The sequence below is a fragment of the Polypterus senegalus genome, chromosome 4 (genome assembly GCF_016835505.1).
Source record: "Polypterus senegalus isolate Bchr_013 chromosome 4, ASM1683550v1, whole genome shotgun sequence".
Taxonomy (NCBI): domain Eukaryota; kingdom Metazoa; phylum Chordata; class Cladistia; order Polypteriformes; family Polypteridae; genus Polypterus; species Polypterus senegalus.
In genome coordinates, this window is record NC_053157.1 from 89,702,983 (window position 1) to 89,721,438 (window position 18,456).

Below are 18,456 nucleotides of genomic sequence, written 5' to 3' on the forward strand. Positions count from 1 at the left end.
TATATATATATACATATACATATATATACATATATATATATATATATATATATATATATATACAAATCTACATATATATTAGGGGTGGGACTCGATTAAAAAAATTTATCCAATTAATTAGAGGCTGTGTAATAATTAATCTTTATTTAATCGTATGTAAGCGCACACGTAAATTTGCCCCAAATCTCAAATGGTTTTTTTTTTAATTTAAAAGGGTTTTTGTGGGCGACATAATCAAATAATAGACATGGACACGAATATTGTAAACTCAAGCTGTTTTAATTTTTGAAAAAAAAAATGCTTTTAAACTGCATTTGAATTCAAAACAGAAACAAAAATATCATCCCTGGTTAAAACTGGGCAGACTTAAAAATAAAGTGGTATTTTAAGTATTTTACATTTTCAGAATAGTATTGTCTTTAAATAATAATAACCAAAATTTCAACATAAAGTGCAGTTTTTCTTCTTAAAAAAATAAGTCAGAACCATAAAAGGTAATTTGACCAACTTAATCTTTAAACTCTGAGTAACCTTAGCCAAAATTATTTTGTACATTAGGCTAAAACAGTGTGATCATTGAACATTTTGTAATTAGATGTAATTAGAATTACTAACGGTCACGGAAGTCCAATGATCCCCAGTAAGAGCCACAAATTCCGCTTTCTGTAATGCATCTAATTTTGCTTGCTTTTCAGTGTGCACAAAACCATGCTTTTATCAAGGCTTCGCTCGGGTAGTCTTTTGAAATGAAATTTGCCTCCAATCAGTCATAGGAACGCGCTTTATTCCGACTCTAACATTTTTGTAGCTGTGATGTGTGCATCAGTGTAATCGATGTACCAGGAAATCATGCATTGACAAAAGTTCCCCTTTGCTTGAAATTGAAAGTGTGATTAAATGCGTTATTTTTTTAACGCGTTAAGGAGTATATGCATCGAAGCTTCTCAGCTGTGCTTGTGCTAAGAAAAGGAAACATTTTAAAAATAACCTAACATGATTCTGCGTTAACCGCATATTTTTTCATACATCCCAAACCAAGGAGATGCGAGGGTAAAATGAATCGGGAAGCGCGCGTACATACTCAGTGCATCCCCTATCGGGAATCGAACCTCGGATGTCGGCGCTAGAGGTGAAGCCTCTACAATTGCACCACGGCATATGGCTTGTCTAGTTGAGTGTATGTAGATCAGGGTATATATATATATATTCGCAGCGGAGAAGTAGTGTGTTAAAGAAGTTATGAAAAAGAAAAAGGAACATTTTAAAAATAACATAACATGATTGTCAATATACAGCATGAAGTCAAGGGAATTGTCTGTAGACCTCCGAGACAGGATTGTCTCAAGGCACAAGTCTGGGAAAGGTTACAGAAAAATTTCTGCTGCTTTGAAGGTCCCAATGAGCACAGTGGCCTCCATCATCCGTAAGTGGAAGAAGTTCGAAACCACCAGGAATCTTCCTAGAGCTGGCCGGCCATCTAAACTGAGCGATCGGGGGAGAAGAGCCTTAGTCAGGGAGGTGACCAAGACCCCAATGGTCACTCTGTCAGAGCTCCAGAGGTCCTCTGTGGAGAGAGGAGAACCTTCCAGAAGGACAACCATCTCTGCAGCAATCCACCAGTCAGGCCTGTATGGTAGAGTGGCCAGACAGAAACCACTCCTTAGTAAAAGGCACATGGCAGCCCGCCAAAAGGCACCTGAAGGACTCTCAGACCATGAGAAACAAAATTCTCTGGTCTGATGAGGTCTGATTGAACTCTTTGGTGTGAATGCCAGGCGTCACGTTTGGAGGAAACCAGGCACCGCTCATCACCAGGCCAATACCATCCCTACAGTGAAGCATGGTGGTGGCAGCATCATGCTGTGGGGATGTTTTTCAGCAGCAGGAACTGGCAGACTAGTCAGGATAAAGGGAAAGATGACTACAGCAACGTACAGAGACATCCTGGATGAAAACCTGCTCCAGAGCGCTCTTGACCTCAGACTGGGGCGACGGTTCATCTTTCAGCAGGACAACGACCCTAAGCACACAGCCAAGGTATCAAAGGAGTGGCTTCAGGACAACTCTGTGAATGTCCTTGAGTGGCCCAGCCAGAGCCAAGGCTTGAATCCGATTGAACATCTCTGGAGAGATCTTAAAATGGCTGTGCACCGACGCTTCCCATCCAACCCTCATGGAGCTTGAGAGGTGCTGCAAAGAGGAATGGGCAAAACTGGCCAAGGATAGGTGTGCCAAGCTTGTGGCATCATATTCAAAAACACTTGCGGCTGTAATTGCTGCCAAAGGTGCATCGACAAAGTATTGAGCAAAGGCTGTGAATACTTACGTACATGTGATTTCTCAGTTTTTTTATTTTTAATAAATTTGCAAAAACTTCAAGTAAACTTTTTCACGTTGTCATAATAGGGTGTTGTGTGTAGAATTCTGAGGAAAAAAATGAATTTAATCCATTTTGGAATAAGGCTGTAACATAACAAAATGTGGAAAAAGTGATGCGCTATGAATACTTTCCGGATGCACTGTATATATACACATATCAACATAAATAAACACAAACATATAAACACATACATATATACATATACACATACATACATACAGATAAATATACATATATATATATATACACACACATATATATATATAATTTGAGGCATTTGAATTGAAATGGGAGATCATAGGGTATAACGGTGATTTGAGGAATACATTCAGAGTGTGGCACTCTGTTGTTTTTTTGTGTAGCTGCCTTCACTCAGCTTCTCCGCTGCTTTATAAACGAACGCCATATAAGGCCGTTGTTTCTCCTTGCTTCGCAGTTCTGTACTGTTTAATTGTTCGTTTATTTCGATTGCTATATTTATTGTGTAGCTATTTGAGACTTACTTTACTGTTCAGGTACCCATTTCCTTTATTTAATCCACGGCTTGTACCCTATTTTTTGTTCGTTTTTTACGATTATAGATATTTATTGATTCCCTTCTTTAGCTGACTGCCTGCTCATATAAGGCGCTCCGCTGGTTTTTTGTGAAGCAGCCTTTACACAGCTTCTCCGCTGTTTTATAAACGAACGACATACAAGGCCATCCTTTTTCCTTGCTTCGCCAAGGGAGCTGCCTTTTATTTAATCCATGGGTTTTCCGCTGTTTTATTGTTCGTTTATTACGATTGTTATAGTTTCTTTATATAGCATGTTGTCAGTTCAGCTCACTCTTGAGAATGCAACGTATAGTTGTCCAGGAGAAAAGCAATCTTGCCTGTAATCAATGGCAACCTTTTGTAGGGTCTGTCCCTGAGACTTATTACTTGTCATCGTGAAGCAGAGCCTTACTGGAAATTGGAGGCATTTGAATTGAAATGGGAGATCAGAGGGTATAACAGGGATGCGAGGAATACATTGAGTGTGGAGAAACTCTAGAGACAGTGTGTGTATTAACTTGTGGATTTTTCTGTGAGTATTTGGTGGCAGCGTGACGAACTTCCTTTCGCAAGACCGCATTAGCTGTGGAGCTCAGCTCGCAGCATATTCTTTTCCTACCTTGTCAATTGTGTAATACGTTTTTTGAACAGGTTTCATGCATGGAAGTGATCACTCGTACTGTGATTGTGGTGAGGTCTGTGGTAGGAGTGATGGATGCATTCAAGGTGGTGGTGGGATTACATCAGGGATCGGATCCTGGAGAGATGGAGATATGCTGAAGAGAGGAGAGGAATGAAGGCCAGTAGTAACAAGACAGAATACATGTTTAAATGAGAGGGAGGTCAGTGGAATGGTGAGGATGCAAGGAGTAAAGTTGGTGAAGGTGGGTGAGTTTAAATATTTGGGATCAACAGTACAGAGTAATGGGGATTGTGGAAGAGAGGTGAAAAAGAGAGTGCAGGCAGGGTGGAATGGGTGGAGAAGAGTGTCAGGAGTGATTTGTGACAGACTGGTATCAGCAAGAGTAAAAGGGAAGGTCTACAAGAACCTTTGTAATTAACTTGGAATCTGAGAAACCAGTTACTCTGCTCACTACAGTTCCAGGGTATTGGCATTTCTAAAGTTCAATTAAGTTCTGTGTTCAAAAATGGCCAAAAAAAAAATAACAACTTTATCAAGAAACATATCAGTTTGTTGTATTTTTGGCAGAATGGAGGGTATTCCATATGACAAACCACAAAGAAACTGAAGATTTTATCCATATGTGTTTATCATTGTTTTGAAAGAATAGGGCAAACTGGATTTAATCAAATTAGAAAAACTCAGATATAAAACTGCATAAGATGATAAGTACATCAAAAGCTGTAGGCTGAGAAACAAACATCATTACATGTGCTCAATTGGTTCTTTTCCTTAAATACATGCAGGATACTTTTCTAAGAGGTTGATTTTTAATGAAAAAGCAATATCAGAAACTGTTTTTTAAAAAAAGATGATTAAAATGGGTAAAAGAACACTGAAATCGGACAGAAGATCACTAGAAAAGTATATTATGGTCAAAATAATAATAATACATACCAGTGTCATCTGCAACAGAGAAAAGATGACTCCTTGATGCTGACCATGTGTGAATATTATGTGAATAATAACTTAAAAATGAGCCATTAGCAATAGTAATGTCTTGGCAGTATTTTTAAATTTTCTTAATGGTATTTTGACAAAAAAGGTATTTATTTCTTTTAAGAATATGAATATTTCGGAATGTGTTCAAAGTTTTTTACTGGTTATGGATAATCAATATCTGGAAAATACTGTCAAACAACATAAACGAATCCCATTTTATAGGTTGGGAGTCATTCGCCGATAGCTCGTTGCGCACCCACCACACAACAAACCACCTGGATTGGGACCCGAGTGCAGCGGTGACACCTCAGCACCACAATGGAACAGTGTGAGGTTTTTAACGGTGGCTAGAGTGCCAATCCTGCCACCAACGGCCAAGTTTTCTCCTGTAATTATCATAGTAAAAAATTAATTTTGACAGTTTCCCTTTTTAATTACAGAACCGAACACGTTTTAAAAAAATAAACCGTACAGTTCTATTCATCGCCATCCATATAAAGGGATAATCCCTCACTGGTACATTCGAAATTTGTTGTACTGAAAAGCAGTATTTACCACGGTAAGTCAAACATGTATAAAGCCATGAATTGACATTTTAATAAATGTTTCGTTCACACACACATACATACATACATACATACATACATACATACATATATATATATATATATACATATATATATATATATATATATATATATATATATATACACACACATGCAAAGTGGCGGAAGGAAAACGTATCAAAACACATTTCCCTAAAGAAATAAACGCAAATACCGTGTTATTAACGAATAGTTTAAATAATCACATAAAAAAGAAGCATTTCATTTTCAAGTTCGCAAACTTACCCCGCCAAGTACTCCGAAAATAGCTGGGAATTGTAGTTTGAGGTATATGTGCCGCCAATAAAACTGTGCTTATTTTAAACTACAAGTTCCAGCAATCTTAGGGAGGAAGTGGCCTGACTTCCTCGAGGAAGTCTTGAGTTCTGACTGTTTCACGGCGGGAGGTGTGTGTTTGTGTGTAATTTTAAGATAGGAGGTGGAGTTTATATCGACTTTGTGGATGACTCAACAGCTTGTAACACAACGGCTGATTAACTAAAAAGATTTTTGAAGGTAAGATTTCTTAAGAAGGAAAATATATAACCATATGTGTATTTAGTGAGAGTTGTAATGTTGCTGCTTTGGAGTGTATGCACATTGGTGGAGAAATTTTAGACATCTGTCGCTTATCTTAAAGTAGTGAACTCATCAACCGTCAGTAATACATTGTTTATGAAACAAAACAATTTCCTGTACCTTTCGAAGTAGACGTTTTGAAGTTTTCCTGACTACTGAAGCTGCCTTAGTTTTAAACTTATTTAGAAATAGAGCATTTGAAGGGCACGCTGTTTAGTCAAGTGCGATTCTGTTGGCTTATAAAACAGACGGGTGTTTTATCTACGTTTGCGATTTACAGTATGGTTGTTCAACACATTAGTTTTGTATTGCTTAATTAATGGGGTACTTTTATGAATATCTTGATTTATATTCCAGTTTTGTGCCACCTTTGTAATATTTATTCAATCGGACTTACAGTAAAATCTAAATGTCCATTTTGTTTTCCTCTTGAAAGGTTAGTAACTTTCACATATTGACAATTCAGGTATCAAGCTGTTTCGGTTGTTTAGTTAATGGTAAAAAAAAATATTCGTTTTATATACGGATGTAATTACTGTGATTGTAGAATCTGAAACGTCTAAACATTAAAGATGCTGACGCGTCAAAACAGGTGTCAATAAAAGTTCCACTTAGTCAGGATCAATTAAGTAAATTAGTTTAAAGGGTCTTCCGTTTCCTTGTTAGGGATAGTTTAGGGTTCCTACGTCCGATGAATTGTAATTGAAACGGATTAAAGGAGACTGCTTTGAATCATTGTTGCATATCTTTTACGCTTTCCAAAAGTTAAAGTATTTATTCCACTCTTGGTGCTTAGATATTTAAGGTATTTATAAACGACAAGGTCAATATTTATAGTGGTGTATACAGCAAGGTTTAATGGTTATCGGTATCATTTAGGTAAATGAGTGCAAACAAGCAGCTGATGCCTTTTTTGTAAATTAATATGTGCCTGTTACCGTAGTTCAAACAAAACGTATACAATGCCTTACCCGGACGGCTAGTACCCTTTTCTATTATGGTGACGCAAATCGGATTTTCGTATTTAACATTAGGCACCCAAAGGGGACATTGACATTAGGGACCTATAGGCAACTATGCTCCACCCCCAATAACTTTAAGGTTAGTATTTGTGGTTGGGGTAGGTCGTCTAATAATTTAAACTTTAAAAATTAAGCAACCGGGTTGCCTCCCCCACGGATCCCAACACTAGAATGGATTGGAACTGCCGTCCGTTTAAAATATCTTGCTCTAAATTAGTCCATCTGTTTAGTAATTGGTAACCCTAGTGGGACAATTTTTGCCCATTAAATATGTTATTCTTTTAAATCTTGTTTGTTTATTAAATTATCCGGCGATCGATCGAAGCATAAGTTGGAAACCTGTAAACCGAAACTAACCTAACATGAATAATTTATTTTAGTATTGTAAACGGCTGACCGAATGTTTCTCTTTTTACAAGCAAGGTGGTAAACACTTAATGGAGCTTGAAGTGCACCAGATCGGTAACGTGGAAAATAAAGAGTTTGAAGATATCTGAACACCTGAAAAAACACCAATCATCATTGCAGAACAACAAACTTTTTTGGTTATATATGTTCATATTACGCAGTAATTCCAAATACTTATTTTAAAAATATTTGAACAGCGGTTTAGTGGGAGTAAACAGGTGTGTTCCTGACTTTTCTAGTTTTCTTTCCCGATCTTCATACATGTAGTAAACGGGCTTTTGGCTTTGCCACATAAGCTTCTTTAATTATACAAAGTACCCTCTCGCGGAAGTGCATTTTTATCCAGTGCTGCTGTTCGTTTCAGAGCATAGTTTGTCTTTGCCATTAGTATAGGTAAAGGTCAACAGAAGCTATGATCGCGAATTTAGAATTTGTGTTAATGTTCCATTTTAATTTAAACAGTGATAGTTGATATTTTTGTTACTGTGTTCGTTTTGAAATCACTTGAGTTGTTTTTGTCGGGCTCCTCCTGAAACACTGGTAAGATAAAAGCCCCAAATATGATAAAACACGTAGTTGTCTTGATGTTTAGTAATGCAAGACGTCTAGCTTTTAAGGGTTTCCCCCTTTTTTGTTCCCCAACAGACCAGATAAACACACATTTTAGACCATTTTCTAACCATATTTTGTACAGGAAGTTTCACCATTATGTGAAATAGTAAACCAATAGGTTTATTTAGCAAAATGGTCAGAAGCACTTGAAGTTGGGTATGCCATATCAACCAACTCCAGGAGTTCACTCTCTAATGGGATGAGGATCATAGTTGCTCCTTTTCACAAAACAGTGTAAAAATGGAGATCTGTATAACAAGTATAGGCATGTAGAGTATATTGTAATTTTGTGCTATTTCAAGCTTGCTGATATTTCTGATATTTGTTTACTGCTGGGCCTGCCCTTCTAAGAATCACACCCAGAAGATTAAAAATTACATATTTGCAACATAAGCATGTGGGGGTATTGTTTTAGAATATTTAAAGGTAAGATGCTATGCTTTACTGGGGATCAAGCCCTCTATGGTCCTCTATTGGTGGGTGAAAGTGACATATTTCTATTGAAACTGAGAATATTTAGACTTCAAACATTTAAGTTGAAGCGCACATTTTAATATTTCAAATATTTGATGCAGCTGTTCTTGGGTAATATGTACTTTGACCTCATGAAATAAATCATTACATTTCTTATAACCCAAGAATTAGGACAGCTTATACTAATTTAAACTTTTTTTTTAACATGCTGGAAGGAGTACATCTGGGTTTCCTAACATTTTGAAAATGTGTATAATAAAAATCTGCTTTCCAAAAACACGTGACCGGATGTACAAATAAATTCTGTCAAAGCAAGTGATTTATTAAATAACAAGGACTTAATTGCATGTTCATTAATTTTTCAATCCTGTTTATTCAAGGAGGAATCCTATTCTGGCAGCATTAAGTGCAGGGTCATGAACCACGCCTGGATGGAACAAAACTGCAACAAAGGGCATACACAGTTACACATACTTGCTTATAATAACTATGTCAGTTTAGAGTTGCTGGTCAATCTAACACACTTCATCAGGTTCCTGGAAAAGACCCCCAGAGAAAAGCTCACATAGACAAGATCATAGTGTGTAAATGCAACTTCATTTAGCAGGCATGTAAGTTGAATATCAGAATTATATTTCTTGGCCAAGTATGCTAGCATACATGGAATTTAACTCTTTTTTTGATAACTCTCTAAGTATTTACATGACCGCCATACACACAATCGATAACTATACACCTGAGATAAATAACAAGACAAGAATGTAAAAATATGCATACAAAGTTCAAGGCAGTGGAAGAAATGCTGAATTAAGCATTATCTATATGTAAAAAATATTGTAAGATACTGCTGAGGGGGGTGCCCAGACTGAACAGGACAGCCAAATTAAACATTTGTGAGCTTGATGCCCTGTGGAAAGAAATTGTTCTGTTGTTTTGGTATAATTTAGTCTATAGTGCCTAGCTGAAGGAAGAAGTTCAAAGAGATTGTGGCCAGGATGTGAGTGGTCAGCGATTAGTTTCCCCTGTGAGGTGAAAAGACTAGTGTTAGTGATCTTATCAGCAGGCCTGACTAGATCAGTCATATGAATTTGTTAAGAAATTCCCAGTGTAGTGATTAAGTTATCACATTTATGATCCTAATAACTGTTTCAGGAACAGAAATAATTGTTCTGTTTAATTTTGCGGAGAGAGAAAGAAATGGGAAATAAAGTGCTTCTAACATCTAGTTCATGATCTGTATTTAAAAGCATATTTTATATTGTACTTTGCATTTTCATTTTGTGCACTTTTTGTTGTTTTCATGTTCAATTTGTCAGCCTTGGTTCTTTGGGTATTGTTGTTTGAATTTTTGTTTAAATTTATCCACCTCACAGTATCTTGTGTTTTAAAATTTGATTACCTTAGTAAAGATTAGAAATGAAATGCACTGTATTTGTTTTCAATTTAGTAGCTTATAGAAATGGCAAGACACCTGTAGTCTAAACCTTAATAAATGCATTTATTCTTTGAAATAGCCTGTAAAAATTTGGTTCTGGATAGTCTTCCTTATAAGGGAAAATTGAGCCTGAAGTTGAATAGGTTGATATTTGTGTTCTCATTTTCTGCTCTCATATATCAGAAATTAGTAAAGTTTTATGAGTAGTTAAACACAAAACATAAATTTATGGAGGAATAACTAATGCAAGTGATTTGTGACTAAATATCAGTATCGTCCATTAGTGTAACTGGGCCACATGTTGAGAACCTCTACCTTATACTTTAACCTCCTTGGCTTTACCCCAAGTGTATCTCAGGCTCGGCGTTCAATGTAAAAACAGTTAACCCCAAGTGTCTTTTGGTTTCAAATGTATTGTTTGCATTTACAGTATTAATTTTTAACAACACTTGTGGCAGTATTCTGCCACAATCTCTAGAGGTTAAAATAACATCATTCTGGAAAAAAAGAATTACTATTTCTTTGTGTTTTGCTACTCTCTGTAACTGTTCATAATTCATGATTGGGGGAGATCCTACAACCAAAACACACAATGGAGTGTAAATGAAACAATAAGCCAGTTTTAGAAAAAAGACTGTAACATTAGTTGAAACAAGTAGTGATGACAATGTAAATTTGTCAACAGATATTGACACAAATAGTGAAACTGAAGCATATGGCACCGAATGGCCAGACTGCTGTGATATGCCTTGTAAATTTGGTCACATAAAGCATGGCAATAAAGTTAAAATGATTGTGATCAAGCAGAAGGGCAAGAAAGACATTAGCCCCTGAACTACTGTTCACAGTGCAATGACAATGAATGTCTGTGTCATGAGAAATGTATAAGTCAAGTCAGGTCAGGTAAGCCTTGTACTGTGATAGCCTACAATAAGGCAATGAGCAGCGTCCATTCTACCCTTTCATGCACAAGCAACAAAAAAAAATGTATTTTAATATTTATATAATATTATAGGAAAAGTACTCTTCTACTGTCCTGATTGCGAGGTCAGCCTATGTGTTGGTGACTGTTTCGAAGTATATCACATGAAGGATATGTAAAATATCTGCATCACTACAGCAGTGGACATTAGACATACCTTTCCTACTGTATTTATGTTGAAGTTTTGGTATTCTTTTTGTTATACATTTTTTTCATCAAGAAAAATTAACATTTTGTCTCATTTTTTGGGGGGTGAACATAATGCTAAGGAGGTTAATTGTGACACTTTGCCTTCCCTCTTATCAGTGGATAACTTTAATCAAACTGTATGAAGGAGAATACAGCAGTGGGCTATCACACGTTTAATGCGTTCAACACAATGTGAACTATCTCCATATATGACTAGCTTCATTTAGTTCCATTTCCAAACCTTTATTTAAACTTAAAATACTTTGAGGGCGTACCCTTTTTTGCAATCCTCCCAAATATTACAATATTTTAAAAAGCACATTTACTACTTTACCATCATCAGGTACAGGGCTGTAGAGTTACTCAGAAGCAATTATTGGGTTCTTAAATCAGTAAAAATGTACTGACTGTGACTAAATGAAAACTTTAATCTTGTTTACATTTAAACATTTCTCATATTCTAATTATGTCAAATTAGGCAAAAAAAGGTTTGAATATTTAAATTTGAATGTATTCAACAATAGTTTAATGATTCTGAGTATTACATTTATGTTTGTATGTTTTTTTTTTTTTGTTTGTTTGTTTTTTTCTTCATTTATTATTATTATAGTAGTGGCAATGACATCTGCCGCTGCAGGAATAAAACCCAAAAAGGAAAAATTAGTTTTACTCTGGCAATATTTATTTTAATATAAGACCCATTAAAATCCTGCACAGGTGCACCTTATAAAAGAGAAGAATATGCATTGCTGTTTCTTAATTCTAGAACTGACGGCTGGGTGAGCAGATACTGTACTTGTTAGAACGGTGAACCATAAAATAAGCTACCTTAGGAGCTTAAAAGTATAATGAACCAAGCCAGCAACTACGTTAGTTAGATATACTGTCTGTTATGGAGAGAGCTGAATCTGCATTGGTGACACTGAAGAGGCACATTACAGTGAAGTGTTTAAATCATTATAATAATAATAAAAGGAAAAGTAGAATTATGACTGTTTTGTTTGCATTAATTAGAACATCTTTAGCGATGAACAAAAGTCAATGACCACAGATTTAGGAATGAATCGGGGCAGGATAAGAAGCGGAATGACACTTTTAGGGTAAAAGTTTAGAAAACGTGCTGTGTAAATCAAAAAGCAGAACAGTGGGATAGACAAAACTGTCTCAAATTATGTTGTGAAGCCATATAGCTGTAAGGTTTACTAATGAGGCTATTAAGCTAACAGTTGAAAATAACAAACGCTAATGTGCAAAATACTACAACTTTGAAAAGCATGCCTGGAGTAACAGAATGACAAAATTAATAAAATTTACGTCCGTTATTTTGTAATCAAAAGTTGGCCTTTGCCTTTGAATATGACCTTTTTCAATTAAGTTTGAATTGTTTCAATTAAACAATTTTTTCTTCTAGTCTTTTGATATAAATATAGCTTATTTTATAGTTTTGTCTTATGTTTTATGTTAGATTGTTTGTAACTTCTTTAATAAATAATAATAATACATTTTATTTATATAGTGCCTTTCCCATGCTCAATATAGTATAAAAAGCCACAACTGCATCGCTACATCCTTTAAACTCAATCTTTTACGAGGTTAGTATTAAAAAGTAGCCTGATGAATCATGTTAGCAATGATGAAATGCCTTGTATGTTGTGTGCTGTCAAGCACAATAGTAAATATGTTAGTCCTACAAATAGAGGAGTAGAATTCAGAGTCAGTGGTAACATGAATTGAAGCGTCAGAGTCAAAAGGTTTAGTGTGCTGACCCTGCAGCCCTGATCACATACACAAAATTATCACAGGTTTGGGCTGCACTTAATTATTTTTCACTGCTGATGGTAACCTTCCATCTGTTTAATTTTAAACAGCAAATGAGGAATTTTTGAAACTGAACTTTAGGCTTTCACATTCTAGAAAAAGGAAGCTATTTGTAACCCTAACACAGAGGGGAAAAGTTTGTTGCTTATGGAGTGAAGAAATTAAATTTATCAGGCAGTTGGACATTCAGAAATGGATTTTAAAAATACATATTTGTTAAAATGATTTGATTATGATTTTACCTAATAGGTGCAATGTCAATAATTGAATCAATTTGCAGAATTGTTCGCAGCTTTGAATTGGTAACATTCCGGAGGTTTTAAGACTTTTGTTTTACATTGATCTTGTGTTCTGTTGGCCTCCGTTATATACCAGTCTGGAAGACTTTAATAATAAAGACACTAAATTTCCATCTTGCATGTTTAAGACAAATAAAAACAAATCACCAATTGTTAAAAAGTAAGTTCAACTTAAAAAATGCCAAACCATTTCTTTAAAGGACTTGGTGACTTTTGTTTTATACAGAAAAGTTGATTCTGATAGCAGCATTGTATATACTTGTTAAAACTATTTTTGGGTTATATGATAAATTTAGCTATTCGTCTAATTGCCAGTGATTTTTTTCAATTTTTTTGTCCTCTTTAATTCAAATTTTTTTTAAGACATTATATGTCATCTATAGCTGGGCGGGGCGGTATGACCAAAATTCTATATCACGGTATTTTTCTAAATTATCCCGGTTTCACGGTATTCAACAGTATTTTTTCCCATGAATAAGTGGATGTTAACCACATTTTCCACTGCAATTACTGCAGTAGACTGGCTTAGAATAACCTATTCCACTGTCACGAGCATTGTACATTGTACAAAAAAATCATTTTAATGTGCACACAAGTATTAATACAGGTTTGCATGGCCCCATAAAGTGATAGTTTTCAAGGGGCTGGCACTAATGAAGAGAAGGAATCACATTGCATGACAGATGCAGTCAAAATATAGAACCTTTTTATTGAACAAATTTTGCAAAGAACTTAAAGTATAATTTTGACAAGATATTTTCAACCATCCAAAGAGGCATTTGGACTTTGTAAAATATCCAGAGGTGCTTGTCATAAGTTGTATTGCACTGAACATGTCTTAGAAAAGGAATAAATAGTAAATATTTTTTGTAAACCAACTACACTTTCTGTTAATGTTAACAAACTTTGTCCACTGGCACGTTAAAGTGACTTTTTAAACAACTTTACCATCATTAAACTGCATAATATTTAAACTAATAAATAATAGCAATAAAATAAATAATAGTGCAACTTCCAGTAATAATACTATTATTTCAAGACTTCAAGCTCAGGTGCATTACACAGTATTCACCAAATAAAAATAAAACAATTGCAACTTGGTGATGACATCTTTGCCAACTGAACCATCATTTAGGCAAATTGCATTACTATGGACCTTGCTTCAAGCTAACCTATATACATAAATAATAAAACTGCAACTTGCATTTATAATGCTATTTGTGGTATAGCCCTGCGGAATCGTATTAGGGAAACGGTGAAGGAAAAAAAAATACAGACACAGGGAAGTAAAAACAAACTATACATCGAGAACAAAGTTGACATGTTGACTTTATTCTCAACATTTCCACTTTAATTTTGACACTTATGGCGAGATTAAAGTCAACATTTCCACTTTATTCTCATAGTTTATTTTATAATTAAAGTAGAATGTCGTATACTAAACTTCATCCTAAAATCAATGTTTTAATTTACTAGATTTTCTCAAACCCCATCATAAATTAATGTAGCACATTAAATGCTTTGTGTTAAGTGTTCCCCGACCCAGTTGTTAATCACTACGCTTCTTAAACTGACTTCCTCTGCACTAAGAGGAGGCGCCGGCAGCGATCACTGCACAGAATCCATTCACATCATGATATTCCTGCTCTCTTAAAATTTAGAATGCTAAGATATATACTTGTTATCATTTTCATGATGAAATGCATTAAAGCATGTATTAAACATGCACAGTAGTGTGGCGGTAGTGCTGCTCCCTCGCAGTAAGAGGTTCCCAGGTGTATGTTCAGTGTAGAGAACTTTATGGCAGGTGTGACGAGGCTCCAAAAAACTGGATGTATGAATGGGTATGGCACAGGTTTAACTGAAATATTGTGTAAATGTTGGGTTTGTGATCTGGTGGTCGGAGACACAAACACAGAATTCAATGGATGTTGTTCTGAGTGGGCTTTCTTTATTGCATGCATGCTGTCTGTCTGACTTACCAAACCCTCAGCTCCTATCCTTCCTTTTTCTTCCTCCATCTAACCAATCACCACATGATAAACGTCTTTGTGAAATTAAAACTAGTTATAAACTTAGCCCACGGAGTGTTCAGAACTTGAAAATAATCTTCATTATACATGTTTAAGTATGCCATCCGTTCAGGGTTGCGCCCATTCCAGCAAGTATTGTGTGCGAGGCAGGAGCAATTCCTGTACACCAGCACATCGCAGGGTGAATACGAGCAACACATACACTAGCAGGGGCAATATAACGTAACAAAACCCCACATCCTACATGACTTTGAAAGGAAACTGAAGCACGCCGAGTAAGCCCACCAGAGAAACATGCAAATTCAAGGCAGGGTACACCCGAGACCCCCTTGCTGCGAGGCAGCAGTGCAACCTCCATGCTGCCGTGCCCCCACATTATTAATACATGCTTTTCGTCATGAAAATTATATCAAGTATTTAGCTTATCATTCTAAATGTTCAGGAAGCAGGAATGTCATAAAGTGAATTGAATATGAAGTGCTTTTTTCGACTACTGTTAAGCTGTTATTGAAGTTGTTGTACTTGTGTGCCTATTTACCTCTTTGCTTCCTGTAAATATTTCTAGAATTATGGAGTGGTCTAGTTCATAAAATCCACCTATGTATTTATTTATTTAAAGATCTTCTGTAAAAAGCCAAATCTCTCCCTGGGTACAAATAAAGATCAGTCTGTCTGTCTATTGTCTTCATCATATCCATGTTTTATATGAAACAACTTGGTTCTCAGTGGACCAGTTTCTTTGAAATTTGGTATACTTGTTCTGCAAGGAAATTTGTCTAAAATTTAATTTTCATTTAGATATGTAGAGTAAGACATATTATTGAAATTTTTCAAAACCTATAAAACTTGAACTTTGAAAAACATCAGTGATTTTTTTTTTTTTATATATTTCTTAAACCTGAAAAATATTCGTATTGACCTAAATTACCGAATTACTGTTTCAAATTTGCTTAGAGAGACCTTTATTGCAACTTGTTTATTTAAACTTGACAGCAGCACACATCACCAAGTATATGTTTTTTTTTAAATATTGCCAGTGTCCTGCACATAGATGGGACCTTACTAACACATCAGTGTCTTATATTCCCTTTGCAACTCCAGCTTACTTTTCCTGCTCTCTGATGGTGTTCCTCCTTTCATGTAAATTAAATGTTCGTTCTTTCTTTGCAGTCTTTGTTGATTTTCATAAAGCGTTTCTCAGTTGATCGAGCTTCACAGGATCCCTCAATGTTGCTGGATATCGTGGCCGGCCTGTACACTGGTACTGTGAGTGCTGTGCAGAGTAGAGAGGAACCTTTGCATTTTTCCCAGTTGGTTCTGGGGGTATAGGTTTCTATGTTTGCATGGGCTGGGTGTTGGGTAAGGTTGTGGGTTCCAGCGGCTGTAGGGCATTGGTTGGCGAAGAAAGATTTGTTAATACTGACTTTGCCAACAATGCTGCAGTCTTCGTCAGCGGAGACTCTGATCAGGGCTCTTGAGGGACTGAGCAAGGAGTCTGAGGGTCTGGGCTTGCAGGTGTCTGATGAAAACCAAGATCCAGGCCTTTAGTGATCTCTTGGGCACAGCCATCAGCAGTGCCTGTCTGTGGAAAAAGTATTGACCTTGTCGAGAGGTTTACTTGCCTCTGCAGTGACATTCATGTCTCTGGTGAGTGCCTATGAAGTTAGTAGGTGGATTGGGAGAGCATGGGGAGGGCGGGGTCATGAGGTCGCTGGAAAGGGGTGTGTGGTGCTCCCGACGTCTATGCAAAAAGGATGAAGATCAAAGTTTTCACAGTCATGGTGCTTCTTGTCTTCCTATATGGTTGCGAGACATGAATGCTGACCAGTGACCTGAGACGAAGACTGGACTCCTTTGGTACTGTCTCTCTAACACCTACTGTAGCTGTGGCAGATAGAGGGTCATTTCCAGAGGATGGGGCTGGACTGCATTTTTGCCTGGGGTGTTACCAACCAGGATCCCAAGCTGTTTCTTCATATGGTGGGTGCGGCAATACCCTGTACCAGTGCATGCTCCCCAACCTGACCTTTGTAAAAGTGGGCATATATATATTTTTAAAATTCATAAAAAATGCTTCACTTTTGAACACACTTTCACATGATAAATTAATGTACTCCCTTAATTCCATGATATTATGAAATACTATTAAGAACATGTGTCCTATGTACTCTAATACTTAACAGACAAAAATTATTTGTTTTTTTGATAATATAAATAAGTAAAAATTCAAAATGATGCAACTTCTAAACAGTTATACCAGTTACTTACAGCTTCATTATTATCTTATAGAGAAGAAAGTAAAAAGTTCTTCCCTTTAGAACAGTCAGAAACAAGTCCCATGTTTATGCAAAATGTGGTCACCTCCTTTTAAGTAGATCTTCATCACTACATCCCAACAGTTATGTGTGTTTGTGGCTGTCTTACACATATGTAAAGTAGAATTGTGGTTGAAGGGCTGCACTCTGTTTTAATAGTAGTCCTATATTTGTATGGAACTAGAAAACAGCTTTAATTTTGCTATCTGCGTTTTAAGATTTTAATAGGAAATAAAATAATTTAATTGGCAAGCCTTCTAAAAATCTTGCTTTGGGCAGGAAAAGATGCTAGTGTTAGCCTCTGACTTAATAGTGCCATGGTACCCATCCCATATTATGTTTGCATTAACATTGAATCACTTGAGTTCAGAAATTTACAGCGTTCCACACAAGCTTTTGTCACACAATTAAGTGGAACAGATCTTTAACTCTGTATAGCATTGACAATATAGAATACCTGCCCTTGGTTGCAATCACTAGGAATAAGAAAACAAAGTTCCTTTTTTCATTAAAAATTAAATTGTGATGAAATCTCTGCTGATGATTTAAATCTACCTATGTAATATTGGATTTGTGGATTTTTTATTTTTTGTGTCATAAAGTTAACTAATTTTTAGTTCATTTTGATTGATTTCTTCTCAGGTTTTGTCTTTAGGCAAACCTTTTTGGTTTTGTTTTTCTTTTGCTTTTTTCTGACGCCTTCTTGCTTACTTTGTGATAACTTAAATGCATTTTTAAAATTATTAACTGAACTTTGCTTTTGTTGGGCCAGAGGATTTACATAGTGCTGGGTAATACGGATGGGGGGGGAAAAAGTACTTAAAAAGACTTATAGACAATTCATGATTTTGTCAACATTTTTCAATAACATGTCGTCTTTTTGCTTGTTTTATTTGGACCTAGAATAAAAATACGAAAATGACCACAAGAGACCCGAAACTTAGTCCCTACATTAATTATAATAATAATAATAAGAGCAGTGAACCCTCGTTTATCACTGTTAATACGTTCCAGACTCTACCGTGATAAATACATTTTCGCGAAGTAGGATTCTTTATTTATAAATCAAATATTTTCGCAGTTGTATAGAAAACCTGTTTACGACCTTCTAAATACGTTTTTTAACATTATTAGAGCCCTCTAGA

At 35.9% G+C, this 18,456-nt stretch overlaps 2 protein-coding genes across 3 annotated transcripts in view; one reads left to right on the forward strand and one right to left on the reverse strand.

Moving 5' to 3' along the window:
* primpol (primase and polymerase (DNA-directed)) overlaps positions 1-5,537 on the reverse strand; it is a 61,984-nt gene extending 56,447 nt beyond the window's left edge. The window contains exon 1 of one of the 2 annotated variants that reach the window (XM_039751017.1): positions 5,392-5,537. Coding sequence is in view for 1 of the 2 variants with exons in the window: in XM_039751016.1 (XP_039606950.1) it covers positions 4,496-4,504 (9 nt within the window). In the remaining variant the exon portion in view is untranslated. Of the gene's footprint in view, positions 1-4,495; positions 4,510-5,391 lie in introns of those variants that run through there. The other variant, XM_039751016.1, reaches the window with a different exon arrangement.
* A 13-nt stretch (positions 5,538-5,550) lies between these two features.
* The window catches only part of LOC120527520 (caspase-3-like), a 63,224-nt gene continuing 50,318 nt past the window's right edge, over positions 5,551-18,456 (forward strand). The window contains exon 1 of the mRNA XM_039751018.1: positions 5,551-5,661. The gene's annotated coding sequence lies outside the window, so the exon portion shown is untranslated. The remainder of the gene's footprint in view (positions 5,662-18,456) is intronic.